Source organism: Eptesicus fuscus, chromosome 9, assembly GCF_027574615.1.
Source record: "Eptesicus fuscus isolate TK198812 chromosome 9, DD_ASM_mEF_20220401, whole genome shotgun sequence".
NCBI classification, from domain to species: Eukaryota; Metazoa; Chordata; class Mammalia; order Chiroptera; family Vespertilionidae; genus Eptesicus; species Eptesicus fuscus.
This window is the reverse complement of record NC_072481.1, coordinates 25753289-25766722: the sequence shown is the minus strand read 5'-3', so window position 1 is coordinate 25766722 and position 13434 is coordinate 25753289. Positions and strand designations below refer to the sequence as shown.

The following is a 13434-nucleotide window of genomic DNA, read 5'->3' as shown; positions in this document are numbered from 1 at the left end:
AGGAAGCATTTTGAGAGCAGAGACCTTGTCAATGTGTTTACCACTGTAGCTCCAGCCCACACGGCACAATCCCTTGGCATTTAGTGGAGTGTTAATATCTGATGAATGAAGCCGAGAAAAGCTCCTTTCAAATAATGTTGAAATGGAAAATTCTATTAATAGCACATTGGGTGCCTGATCCTCCTTTGCCGAGGCTGAATCACAGGGCGTGGGCTGCCACCCCTGGAGGTGCATTTATGTGGGGAGCAGCCCAAGGAGCATGAGCAGGTGCTAAGTGCTGCAAGCAGTGGAACCCCCTGAAGAAAAGAACGAGCCAAATTAAAGCCCATCCATCACTCGGCAACCACAGCCTCCAGGAGTCCTCCTCCCTTTGATTCAGTGGTTGAACCCTGGAGACTGTTTGAGGGGCTAGAAGGTAAGACATTCTCTCTGCTGGCCAGGGACACTTTTCTTCACTGGTAACAGGAGAAAGTGATGTCCAGGTGTGCCAGGACCTAGAGCCTGTGGTCACTTTTCCTGCCTTTCACTATCATCTTATCATAGCACTGGATTCACCAATGACCTAGACTCCAGCCCTAGCTATGGCAGGTTCCAAATTCTCAGACAGTGGCTCTGAACTTGAGCAAGCATCAGAGTCATCTGGTGGGCTTATTAAAACACAGATTTCTGGCCTCCACTCCCAGAGTTGCTGATTTAGTAGGTCCAGGGTGGAACTGGGAACTAGTGACACAAGCTTCTGGCTGGGGAGGCACACTTTGAGAACCACTTTTTCCAAGAAAAGTTATGACATATCAGTATAGCCAGGACAGTGTTGCTCAGTGGTTGAGCATCAACCCATAAACCAGGAGGTCACAGTTCAATTCCCTGTCAGGGCACATGCCTGGGTTGCCAGCTTGATTGCCAGTTTGGGGGGAGTGCAGGAAGCAGCCAATCAATGATTTTTTCTCATCATTGGTATTTCTATCTTTCCCTTCCTTTTTGAAATCAATTTTAAAAAAACAAACATTTTAAAAATCTAAAAAAAAAAAAAAAAAAGATCAGGGCAGTATAGGCAATGTATTATGGGTACAAACAATAAAGAGGTGTGTTGTCTGTAAAAAATTTTCCAAGCAATAATAAGACAACTAGAAAATTGATCATATTATATCATCATCATCATGTGCAGGCAACTCTGAACAATATGAATTACAAAATACCCTTCCTGGAAAAAAACTTTCAATGGTCTAAGTTGAAATAAGTCCTGTGACTACTCTTGAATATGGTTCAAATTAGCAGATTTTTATCACTTAGCCTTTATAAATATTGTATCCTCTATAAAAGCTAATTTTGGACTCTATTTATGCAGTCAGTCCCCAACGCACTTAGACTCACTACATACAAATATTTGGAGAGGAAGTTCTTGGTGGTTCAGAATGGTTTGAGCTCCTTCAAACTCAGTTTGGGCACAATTTGTGTTTAACCCTTCTGTTACTACAGATTCCTGCATTTAAGTAGCATAAATAAATATATATATATATATATATATATATATATATATATATATATTTTAAGCATATGTGATTTTTCTTTTGCATGTAATTTTTCTTTTCCAAGTTATCTTTTTTTCTGCAGTGAGGTTTTAAATATATTTTTATTTATTTCAGAGAGGCAGGGAGAGGGAGAGTGAGATAGAAACATCAATGATGAGAATCATTGATCTGCTGCCTCCTGCACGCCCCCTACTGGGGATTGAGTCCACAACCCGGGGCATGTGCCCAGACCAGGAATCAAACCATGACCTCCTGTTCATAGGTCAGTGCTCAAACACTGAGCCACACTGGATGGGCAAGAAGTGACATCTTTATGACAGTGAGTATTCCCATGCATACACATGTTATACCTCTCCATTTATTCTTTAATATTCTTTTTATATTTTACAAATATTTTGTATTTTCCTTCGTAAGGTCTAGCACATCTTTTATAAGCTATATCCCTAGATACCTTATAGTTTTAATTGACACTGAGAATGGTATATCCTAGTTTCTTATTTCTTTATACAGTAATCTGTTGATTTTTGTACATTGACCTTGTACCTACTGGCTCTGCCAAACTCTCTTATTAGTTCAAATACTTTTTCTCTAGATTTTCTTGAATTTTTCCAAATTGACAGTAATATAACTTGAAAATACAGACACTGTTGTTTCTTTCTAATTCTTATGCCTCTTATTTATTTCTCTTATTACATTGGCCAGGAACTCTAGAATAATGGTGAACAGTAGTGATACAGAGCAATCTTACCTTGTTCCTGACTTATTGGAAACACTTTCAAACTTTCCTTTTAAGTATAAAGGTTAGATTTGGGGTAGATAGCCTTTAATGAATTTAAATTTTTCCTCCTATTCCTAACTTCATAATTTTTATTATGAGCCCACTTTACTTTTGTACTTCTGCTTTTTGAAAGGATCATATGATTTTTCTCCTTTACCAGTGATAGTAATCACCAAATCACAGTGATAGATTAACTAATGTTAAATTTTCCTTCTGTGAGTCCAGGGAAAATTAATTTCAGCCCTGGATGATGCATGCCTGCCTGACACTGACCTTGGTCTTCCACAATACTGCTTCCTTGGAAACTGCAGAGTGAAGAGAAATGGGGGATATTGTGTGTGGCTCCTTTGTTGTGTGCCTGGGTTTAGAGGAGTTGTCAAGGGGCACATAGGCTGTGGGCCTACACAGCCAGAATCATATAAAATATTGGTGGGAAATAGAGGCCGCAGCTTCTGTAAGTCAAGGTGACCCCGCCCCCCGCCCCAACACCTATGCTTTCCCCCTGGTAGCTGTACACGTCCTGCGGGTGAGTGACAAAAGAGCTTGTCTACTTGAGAAGCTGCTGGACCTCCCAGTGAGATGAAAATACAGCATCTGCCTTATCTCCTCCTTAACTCACTTGTGTCTCATGGGTCTGATTGCCAACTTGAATCCGTAATCACAGCCGTGGCACTGCACCTTCTGTTCCAGTGGTCATGACGTAATTTTTATACACTGCTGGATTCTGTTTGCTAGTATTTTATTTTAGGGTTTTTGCAAATATTCTCACGAGTTTGAGGTAAATTTTGTTTTCTCATATCAGCATCCGAGATTCGTTTGGCATTGGTTAATAGGCCCACAATCCTTATCTGTAATTCCAAAACTTTAGAAGGTGCTGACAACTAGCAATAGGGTTTTTCTAGGGGTGGAGTAAACTCATTTGGAAGCAAAACCTCATCTAAACTGATATGAAGTTATCCCCAGTTTTTATTTATCCCACTTAGTATGTTTTGCTGCAGAAATATTAACATGTTTGATTGCGGAGGCTGGTCCAGGCTGTGCTGGGGAGGGGACGCTATATACAATTTACACACAGCATAATCTTTCTAAACTCCCAAACCCCCAAAATGCTTAAGATAAAGGACTGTGAACCTATGTTAACCTAATAAAATGAATTGATCAGCTTTCCCTCCCCCCACCTTGTTATTTGAAGTAGTTTGCATAATATAGGGGATAATTTGTTTTCTTAAAATGTGGAAAACTTATTTGTAAAGCTATTTGGGTTTCCGTGTGTGTGTGTGTGTGTGTGTGTGTGTGTGTGTGTGTGTGTGTGTTATTGGTGGTGGTGAGAAACTTGCCTTTCCCGGGAACCAATTCATTGGTGCCATTTGGCCCTGTAATAACCAACTGGGCCACGCCTTCCTGGTTCCCTTTGAGGAAGCCTGATCTTGTGACTCAAAGACATCGGAGACACTAAAGATCAGTTGTTATCAGGCCATTTGATTTTCCAAATACTGAGTTTTTGGCTGGACAGTTTGAGAAGAAAAAGGCTTTGGGGGATTGTATTTAACTTATTTTACCTCTGGGCGGCAGTCTTGGATCATAAATAGACATGCTATTTTAAAAACCATAACCTAAAGTATATTAAAGGAGTGCCCATTTAGATATGTATTATTTTCACACTTCACAGATGATGAAACTGAGCCTTAGTTCTCGTGAAACTTGCTTAGTTCATGGTAGCTGTAAGTAGCATAAGGCAAATCTGGGATTTTAACCTAGATCTTAAAACACTATATTCTCAGCCTCCCTCCCCCTCCTCCTCCTCTTCCTCCCCCCTAATTTCTTTTCCATGAATGAATTATAGCAAAGTCGTTAAATGTGCCTCTAAAGTCAACTTGCACCCTAGCCAGTTTGGCTCAGTGGATAGAGCATTGGCCTTCGGACTGAAGGGTCCCAGGTTCAATTCCAGTCAAGGGCACACGCCCAGGTTGCAGGCTTGATCCCCAGTGGGGGGCTTGCAGGAAGCTGCCTTTAGGTAGGAGATGAACACTTCTCCATTTTCATGGGGGCAGGAGAGATGGATTCAGACACGAGTGGTTTGTAAACTTGGTGATAGAAAGACAATGAAGTTCTTTTTTTCTCACAAAATGTCAATAAAATGACCTCATGAGTTATGACCACTAGTCAAGAAGGACATATGAGATCATCAAAAGTCCATCCAGAGCAGAGAGAGGAGACGAGATCGACCCAGCACTGAGCAAAGCCCGCGCGCTGCTGCATCCCCGCTCGGTCGTCCCGCCACCGTGGCCGTCATGCCCAAGAGAAAGGCTGAAGGGGATGCTAAAGGAGATAAAGCCAAGGTGAAGGACGAACCACAGAGAAGATCTGCCAGGTTATCAGCTAAACCTGCTCCTCCAGAGCCAGAGCCCAAGCCTAAGAAGGCCCCTGCAAAGGAGGGAGAGAAGGTACCGAAAGGGAAAAAGGGGAAAGCTGATGCTGGCAAAGATGGGAATAACCCTGCAGAAAATGGAAACCCCAAAACAGCCCAGGCACAGCAAGCCGAAGGTGCTGGAGATGCCGAGTGAAGTGTGTGCATTTTTGATAACTGTGTGTTTCTGGTGACTGTACAGTTTGAAATACTATTTTTTATCAAGTTTTATAAAAATGCAGAATTTTATTTTACTTTTTAAAAAGCTATGTAGTTAGCACACAGAACACTTCATTGTTATTTTTTGGGGGAAGGACATATAGTACTAATAGAATGTCTCCAAAGCTGGACTGACATGGGGGGAATACCTTTCCCTTCTAGTTTTGAGAAACTTCCTCTTGGTTCCTGGGAGGAGGGATCTCTTGATGTTGACCCACATTAGCCATCTTGGCACAAACACCTTGTCGTGTGGGAAAACTAAAATTCGTTTTTATGTCCTTTCCTCCCTCACCACTTTAAGCATAGACTTTGGCTGTCTTAAGCCCAGAGACCTATTGGGACCTGACCCCAAAAAGTTGATTTCCAGTATGCTGGGCAATCTGGACTTTCCAGTGTCACCACTGAGATGGCATCCCTCAAAAGAGCAGCAGTTCCTTTTTAGATTGTGGATCGACCGATGGATATTCTCTGTCGTTTTCATTTCATTTCCTGAAAGTCAGGGCCGGCTTGTGAAAAGTTGTTAACATGCTCAATGTGAAACGTCAACCCTCACTCTGAACGTTCCCTGTTCAGAGCATCAGATGAAGACTTCACTGGGTTTTATAGTGGCTTTCTGATTTTGGTAGTTCATTGAAGAAGGGAGTGTGAAAGTTGTATACTGTTAACGATCGTCTGCCCATGTCCTGCCTGAAATACCATGATTGTTTATGAAAAGTATCTTTAATAAAGCTGGATACAGTTTGGGTTGGGGAGGGGGGAAGGCCCATCCAACACACTGTAGGCAATATGAGCTACAAGACCAACCCTTGACATCGTAACCATAAAAAGGGCGTATGAAACAGTTGTGATGGTGAGAAGAATCACCACAGATGTTTGCAACTCCAGATCTTACCAGGTGAATATCTCTAGTGATTTGTAACTTCAGTAATGACCAGAAATGGTTATTACTTAGGACAATTAACATGAGCTGCTATAGCAAACAACTCAAAAATGTAAATGGCTGGCTTAACTTAATAAAAGTAATTTCTCACTCATGTCACAGTCTGATGCAGGTTGGTGAGGGCTTTGCTCTCTGCAGTCATTCCCAGACTCAGACTTCTTCCACCTTACGGTTCGCCTTCTTCTAGGTCCAGGAAGTCCTCTTCATTCAGCTGACACACGGAGAAGAGAACGGATCATGCATGATCATGCATGGGAGCTTGGTATGGCCAGGCTGGAGGAGGTCCATATCACATTCTGTTGTCTACACCTCGAGAGCCCCAGCTGAGGTCCCCACCAACACCAGCATTAAGCACCTGACGTGTGTGTAAAGAAGTCTCCAGAAGAGACTTCCTCAGCTGTCAAATTTTCCCAGGTGAAGCCCAGACATCGAGGAACAGAGATAAGCTGCCCCCGCTATGCCCTGAAGGAATCCCTACAATTACATAAATTCTAATCCCTTGATAATTCCTCCTTTCTATATTATTCATAGTGTTTCTGCTTGTCTGATCCAACCCTAACTGCTATAAACCATGAACTTTAACAGGACATAATTGCCATTCTGGATGGTACAAGTGCCACACAAGTTAAGCACCTTCAAATATTAATATACTAGAGGCCCGGTGCACGAATCCGTGCACGGGTGGAGTCCCTCTGGGTGGCCTGCAGGGATTGGGCCGAAATCCGCAGTCCAATGCTGCCTGCAGCTCCTACCTGCCGCTCCCGCTCATCCTGGTTCCACTGTGCCTGCCGCGGGCTCGCGCCCAATCAGTCCTGATCGGGAGAGGCTCGTGCTGCCATAGCAGTGCTCGCCAGCCATGAGCCCTGCGTCTGGCACCCTCTTCAGGGGAGTGGCCTGCGGGATCAGGCTGAAACTGGCTCTCCGACATCCCCCAAGGTATCCCAGATTGTGAGAGGGCACAGACCAGGCTGAGGGACCCCACCGGTGCATGACTGGGCCGGGGAGGGACCGCAGGAGGGCTCCAGGGCATGTCTGGCCCATCTCACTCAGTCCTGATCTGCCAGACCCCAGCAGCAAGCTAACCTACTGGTCGGAGCATCTGCCCCCTGGTAGTCAGTGCATGTCATAGCGAGCAGTTGAGCAGTCTTAGCATATCATTAGCATATTACACTTTGATTGGTTGTTCTGCCGTTCGTCTACCTGCATATTACCCTTTTATTATATAATATTTTTAAATGTCTCTCCCAGGTTCAGGAGGTTTTCATTTCTGATATTTAAAAGAAACACTATCCCAACATCATTGTCTCTTTATCTTGAGTATTCATCATTAAATTTTTTTTTTCTGTCAGTTCTGGATATTTTATGAAAACAAAACCCTGCCCATTTACTACTTATACAAATATTCTAATACACCAATGATAAACCAAACTAAAGGGTACACTATATTTTTTAAAATATATTTTATTGATTTTTTACAGAGAGGAAGGGAGAGGGATAGAGAGCTAGAAACATCGATCAGCTGCCTCCTGCACACTCCCTACTAGGTATGTGCCTGCAACCAAGGTACTTACCCTTGACCGGAATCGAACCTGGGACCCTTGAGTCTGCAGGCTGACGCTCTATCCACTGAGCCAAACCGGTTAGGGCTAAAAGGTACACTATTTAGAGGCACCAACTAAGTGGACAAAGATAAACTGATGATTCCTCTAAAGCAAAGAGTGCTTCATAAAGAATGAGCAATGCAGTGTGCGCTGTCTGCAGAGACGTGGGGGACGTAGCAGGCAGTGTCCTCCGCGCTCTTCGGGAGAGGCTATTTTAGGAGGCCCTGTATCAATGTTCACAACGGCATCCAGTGAACTAATGAGTTTAAATTATAACATATTTCTAAATAATTAATTGTACTATTGATTGCAGTTGCTATGTGCCATTTGCCTACTAGTATACCCCTACGTCAATATTTCATCAACCGTCCCCATCCTAACGATGCATGCCCACCCGTTTAGCAGGCCTGTGTACTACAGTGCCTGGGGGTGGAAGGTGGGACCAGTTGGGTGATTTAGTGAGAGGTCTTTCCCTACCTGCAAATTTTCCTCTCAGAATTCAAATTGTAGAAGTGTTTTGTTTGTTCTTTTAAACAGGAAAAAAAAACAACACATTTTCCTTAGGCAGCCAAACCCTGTGTCCTCATTCTGGGGTCCTTTCTCTTTTTTAAAATCCATATATATGTATATTAATTGAGGTGTAAATGATATTCAGCATTCTATTAGTTTCATGTGTACAGCATGAGTCAATATTTATATACACTGCAAAATGACCACACATAGTTACAGAATTTTTTTTCTTGTGATAAGAACTCCTAAAATGTATTCTTTTTTATTTTGGTTAATCCTCACCTGAGGATATTTTTCCATTGATTTTTAGGGAGAATGGAAGGGAGAGGGAAAAACAGAGAGATACATCGATTGGTTGCCTCCTGCACGAGCCCTGGCCAGGGCCCAAGCTGGGGAGGAGCATGCAACCAAGGTACATGCCCAAACCTGGGACCCTTTGGTCCACAGGCCGACACTCTATCCACTGAGCCAAACCGGCTAGGGCTAAAATTTATTCTTTTAGCCACTTTCAAATATGTAATACAGTACTATTACCTATAGACACCATGCGGTACATGACAGCCCATGACATTGATAGTACAACTGGAAGTGGGTACTTTTCTGGGGACCCTTTCTTTCCCACCCAAGTGCACCCACTACCCTGCTTTTACTTCTCCTTTTTTGGCCTCCAGTTTCCCTGAACTTAAAATAAGATGGAGAAGTCAGTAGTCCTCCAACTTCAATGTACACAACATGCAGATTTCTAGTTAGACACCCCAGAGCTCCCAGTTTTGAGACAGTGTGATATTCTCCAGGGCACTGTGAGCTGCACCCTTCCCCGGCCCCAGGCTACTTCTGCCTTCCAGCTCTGGAACCACAGTCTCCAGCCCACTCATTAGGACCAGATGGCCCAACGCAACCAGCTCTATCTGCAAATCAGGGGGTGAGTGAGGCTGCAGACCCAGCCCAGATCTCTCAGCCCCATCTCCCTCTAGTCTAGGCCAGAAACTAGGATTTTTTTCTAGGCGTTGGGAAACTGCTTCCATGTGGCAGCATGCTATGCTCCTTTTTGGTGGACCCAGCAAGCCTATAGCTCCTGATCTTCTCTAGCCTCTTTACCCCCAACTTCAGGGTCTATACCTGTGCTGTCCAGTCTAATAAGCACAACTTATAGGTGATTATCTAAATGAAAATGAATGAAAATGTAAAATTCAGTTCTTTGTGCACACGAGCCACATTTCAGTGCTCAATATCTATAAGCGATAGTAGCTGTCCTATGGGGTAGCCTGGATGTAGTACATGTCAATCACTGCAAAAAGTGCTGTTGGTCAGTGCTGGACTGTAGGATCTATCTCCTGCAGCTCTCAGGCATTGACCACTCAAGGGCACAATCTTTACCCTCTCTCCAGTTGGCATTGCCACCACATCTTCTCTACCCAATGCTTTTTCCTACCCTGTGCAACCCCTGCTATGGCAGCACCAAAGCAGATCAGCATACCTCATGGGTCCGCTGAGATCGAACTGGGAAATAGGAGTCAGACTCCCCTTTCTGGGGATCCCTCAAAACTTAATGAGCTAATTCCTAGGGGAGAGCTTTGGGGAAGGGAACCATTTGAATACACCCAGAGATAATGAGGGGCAAGGATAATACATCTCCCTTTACAGTCGTGGTATTCTTCCTGTCTCCATCCTCTTTATAGAAATCTAGTGGGAGAGTAGAGATTGAGCTAGTTCTGAATTTGAGCCTTTTTCAGCAAACTCTGCAGAAAGGTGGCTGAAACTACAACCTTCAGTGCTCTGAATGTACAGTACCAGTCACTTACCTGCTTGTTCTCAACTCTATTCTCATCCTATTATGCTGTCCTCTGTATAGCAAGGGGCTGGAGGCTTTTCTCGGATTTCTTTGTCCGTTGGCTTCCCATTAGGTTTTGCCAATGAGAGGCCCTGGTGGGACTTTGGAAGGCAGAGGGAGAAGCCTTTTTCCCTTTTTCCCCGAAGTGGTAAAAGCAGAAACAATGGGTGAGTGCAGACTCCTGGGTTCCTGCCCAAGCAGTACTCTTCCAGAGTAGGAGCCATGACAGTTACTATAGCAACCTCAGCAGCATGGCACTCATGAACTCCAGCTCTGGCGGTGACAACAACAGGCCCACGTGACTTCAGACTTCCAGACTGCAGCAAGAGTGGGAGCGCCCGGCTTCCTGCAGGGCAGCAGTGGCGGCGGTTGGCGGTTCTTGTGGAGGCAGCAGGTGCTCCAATCGAGTTAGCAATGCAATGAGCATGGGCTCCGGATGTGTCCTTGTCCCTTTTGCCCCTCCAGCCTAGGGGTGGTAGTGGCTTCCTCCGATGAGAAATATCTGGGTAACCTCCCTGTGTTTTGTGTGTGTGTTTTTTTAGCCCCTTTACCAGCTTTGCGTCCCATCTCTTGTATTAAATTCCTTCTTTGAAATACTAGAATGATTTTTGTTTTCTCTGGTATGTGAAAGGAAGTGGTGTGAGCCACTTGCAGCTTCCTCCACTCAATTCCTTGTCACTGGCTGGAGCCCCTGGGGAATGATAGAACCGCAAGGTAGAAAGAACCTCAGTCCCAAATCCCTGTAAGAAGGAGAGCCATCCATCAATCTGACACCGATTTGGAATGTGCATAAACAAGAAATAGACTTCTATTGCATTTGAGTTATTGTATGTTTGTATCTATTTTTTACAGCAGCTTAGCCTTTGCCCCAACTAACATAGCGCCTTAACCGTGACTTATATATTTATGTGAATATAGTGCTACTTGTGCTAGGCACCTTGCTAAGCACTTTATCCTCATTGAATCCTCACATAACAAGTAATTATTTTTATTATTCCCCTTGACCAACTAGGAAACTGAATTGCAGAGAGGTTAACTAACTTGTCCATGGGCTGTCTAACTTGAAAGTCTGTGCACTTGGATATATACTAGATTGATCTTTTATAAACATATATGTAATGTGGGTATATATATCTAGATAGATAGATAGATAGATAGATAGATAGATAGATAAATAGATGATAGATAGATAGAGTTCAAAGTAGCTTTTAGAGCCCAGCTGGTGTAGCTCAGTAGTTGAGCATTGACCTATGAACCAGGAGATCACAGTTTGATTCCCAGTCAGGGCACATGTGAGTAAGATCCCCAGTGAGGGGTGTGCAGGAGGCAGCCGATCAATGATTCTCTTTCATCATTGATGTTTCTATTTCTCTCCCCTCTCCCTTTCTCTCTGAAATCAATAAAAATATTAAAACACACACACACACACACACACACACACACACACACACACACACACACAAAGTAGCTCTTGGAAATAGATACAGCTGCAGGTATGTAGATATAGACATTATCTAGCCCCAATAGGTTTGTTCTCGGCTTGCCTCCACTCTCTACCCTCTCCATGCTGTTCCCATGAGGCTGACTTGTGAACTGCACCGGCTGGGTTTCTTTGCCTTCTAATTTCCAGTTGGGTTTGTCTAATGGAAAACCCAACTAAGAGAAAGGCACATGGGTATAGAAGGAGGTCAAGGTATTTATTCCACCCACCCTCAGTCTTTCTCTACCAGGCTGTATGCTGGCAATGGCTGTGTTCCTTTACCAAAGTCCAGGGCTCCCACTGGAAGGCTCTCTCGTACAACAACTCTGCTCCAGCTCCTGGCCCCTTAAGGCCTAGTGTTTACTGGTGCTAGCCCCTCGGCACTTGACCATACCTTGTTGATTTCCCTCAACCCTGCCCATATCTGTAAATAGTTCTTTCATTGATCTATCTTCAGTTCTATGAGTGCTATCAGTTTCCTGTCAGCACCCTGATAAGTATGGTTTGTATGTTTTCCTTGGTAGGAAGACCCACTTTCCCTACTCTGGGTACACATTCTCTGGGAGGAGTTCTTATCTCTCAGTTCTAGGGGTAAGTGACTCAGCCATGACCAATCAGGGCACTGTATTCCCCTGTAAATAGTGATTTATTCTGAGCTTAGCATGGATCCCGAATCAAGCCAGTGAGAACCAGCACAGGATCCTGACTGGCTGCGCTGGGGAAGAGAAGCTCTCTTCCTTTCTGTGGGACTCTCACCCGAGAGTATGTTGGCCTGGAGATGATGGCAGTACTTGCCTTTATGTGGATCCCAAGAATGAAGTCAACTCAGGAGAACAAAGACCTGGAAAGAGGTCACACATCAATCACATTGATTTCTCAAGCTATCCCTAAAGTCCAGTCTCCCCCTTAGGTTTCCTCTTACTTGAGCCACTACTTACTCTTCTTGCTTAGCCCATTGTGGGCTAGACTTTCTGTCACTTGCAGCCAAGAGTCATAAATGTTAGAGAAATGTGTCAAACTCATGTGTTTCCTGCAAGCAAACAGAAATCACCTCTAGATAACTTAAGGAAAAAAAGAAAGAAAAGAAATGTAGGGTGAGAGATGTGCAGAGGCTCCCAGAACTAAAGAAAAAGCAGAAGAAACAGGTCTTGGAAAGGACGTGTACCCGAGTGGTCTCTGGGAATTCAGATAGCAGGAGTGATGGACAGTGGCATCATCAGAGCTCTGCCCTATAATAAGCCAGCACTAACCATCTACTACCCCTGAATCGCTTTACTGAAGATTCAGATTAGTGTGGGAAAGAGAGGATGAAAGAGGAAAAGGGAGTCCATTTAGCCTTGACTTAAGTCTCATGCTCAACCTTTGTTCACAGGAAGGCAGGACACCTGGATTGATAGTCCCCCAAGACTTATACCATCCAGGCTGGGTCCTTCCCCAAAGCATATGTTAACTCGTTTGAATCCTCAGAGTAGCCCTTTGAAATAGGTACTGTTATTATTGTCTTCCCTATTTTGCACAGGATGAAACTGAGACACGGAGAGGCAAAGTAACCTGCCTGTTGCTGGATGCAAAGCCAGGCAGCCTGGCTCCAGAGTCTGTGCCCTTACCCCACTTCACTATAGGCTTCAGCAGCAGCGGGAGAAAGAAGGCAGGGCAGACAAAAGCACAGGTTCTCTGCAGGTGATGCTCAAGGGAGGAATTATGGGGAACTTCTACTCGCTCTGTATAATTTTTTATTTATTTATTTTTTTAGCCACCATGTATTAACCAACCAAACAATCAAACAAAAAAGATAATAGAGAGATTTCTATTTTGGAATTTTTTTTTAAAAAAATCCTGCTTAGCCAATAGGAAAAAGGGAAGGAGCCCAAAGCTGGTGATCTCACTCTCTCACAGACTCCAAGAAGACTGTGAAATATCTAGGACCCAGAGGAATTCCAGCTGTCACCAGACTGCACTAGCCATGGCTGAGGAAACCCAGGGAGGGGGTCAGGAAGGCATTATCCATCATAAAGACACAATTTGGGACCAACAAGAGGAGGAACGCTTGCACTTTGTTGGAGCAAATTGAAGTAGCCTCTGACCGCAGACCTCTGCCCTCATAGAAAACCCTACTGGGCTCAATTCCCTTCTTGCACC

The 13434-nt window shown here is 44.0% G+C and overlaps 1 protein-coding gene across 1 annotated transcript; it reads left to right on the top strand.

Moving 5' to 3' along the window:
- The first annotated feature begins 4598 nt into the window (after nucleotides 1–4598).
- On the top strand, nucleotides 4599–4871 carry LOC103294892 (non-histone chromosomal protein HMG-17-like). Its single transcript, XM_054721040.1, has one exon. The coding sequence runs from the start codon at nucleotides 4599–4601 to the stop codon at nucleotides 4869–4871; it is 273 nt and encodes a 90-aa protein (XP_054577015.1).
- Nucleotides 4872–13434: the final 8563 nt, after the last annotated feature.

Excerpts from the sequence above, each read along its gene's own strand:
- LOC103294892 (XM_054721040.1), top strand. The coding sequence starts at position 4,599 with ATGCCCAAGAGAAAGGCTGAAGGGGATGCTAAAGGAGATAAAGCCAAG.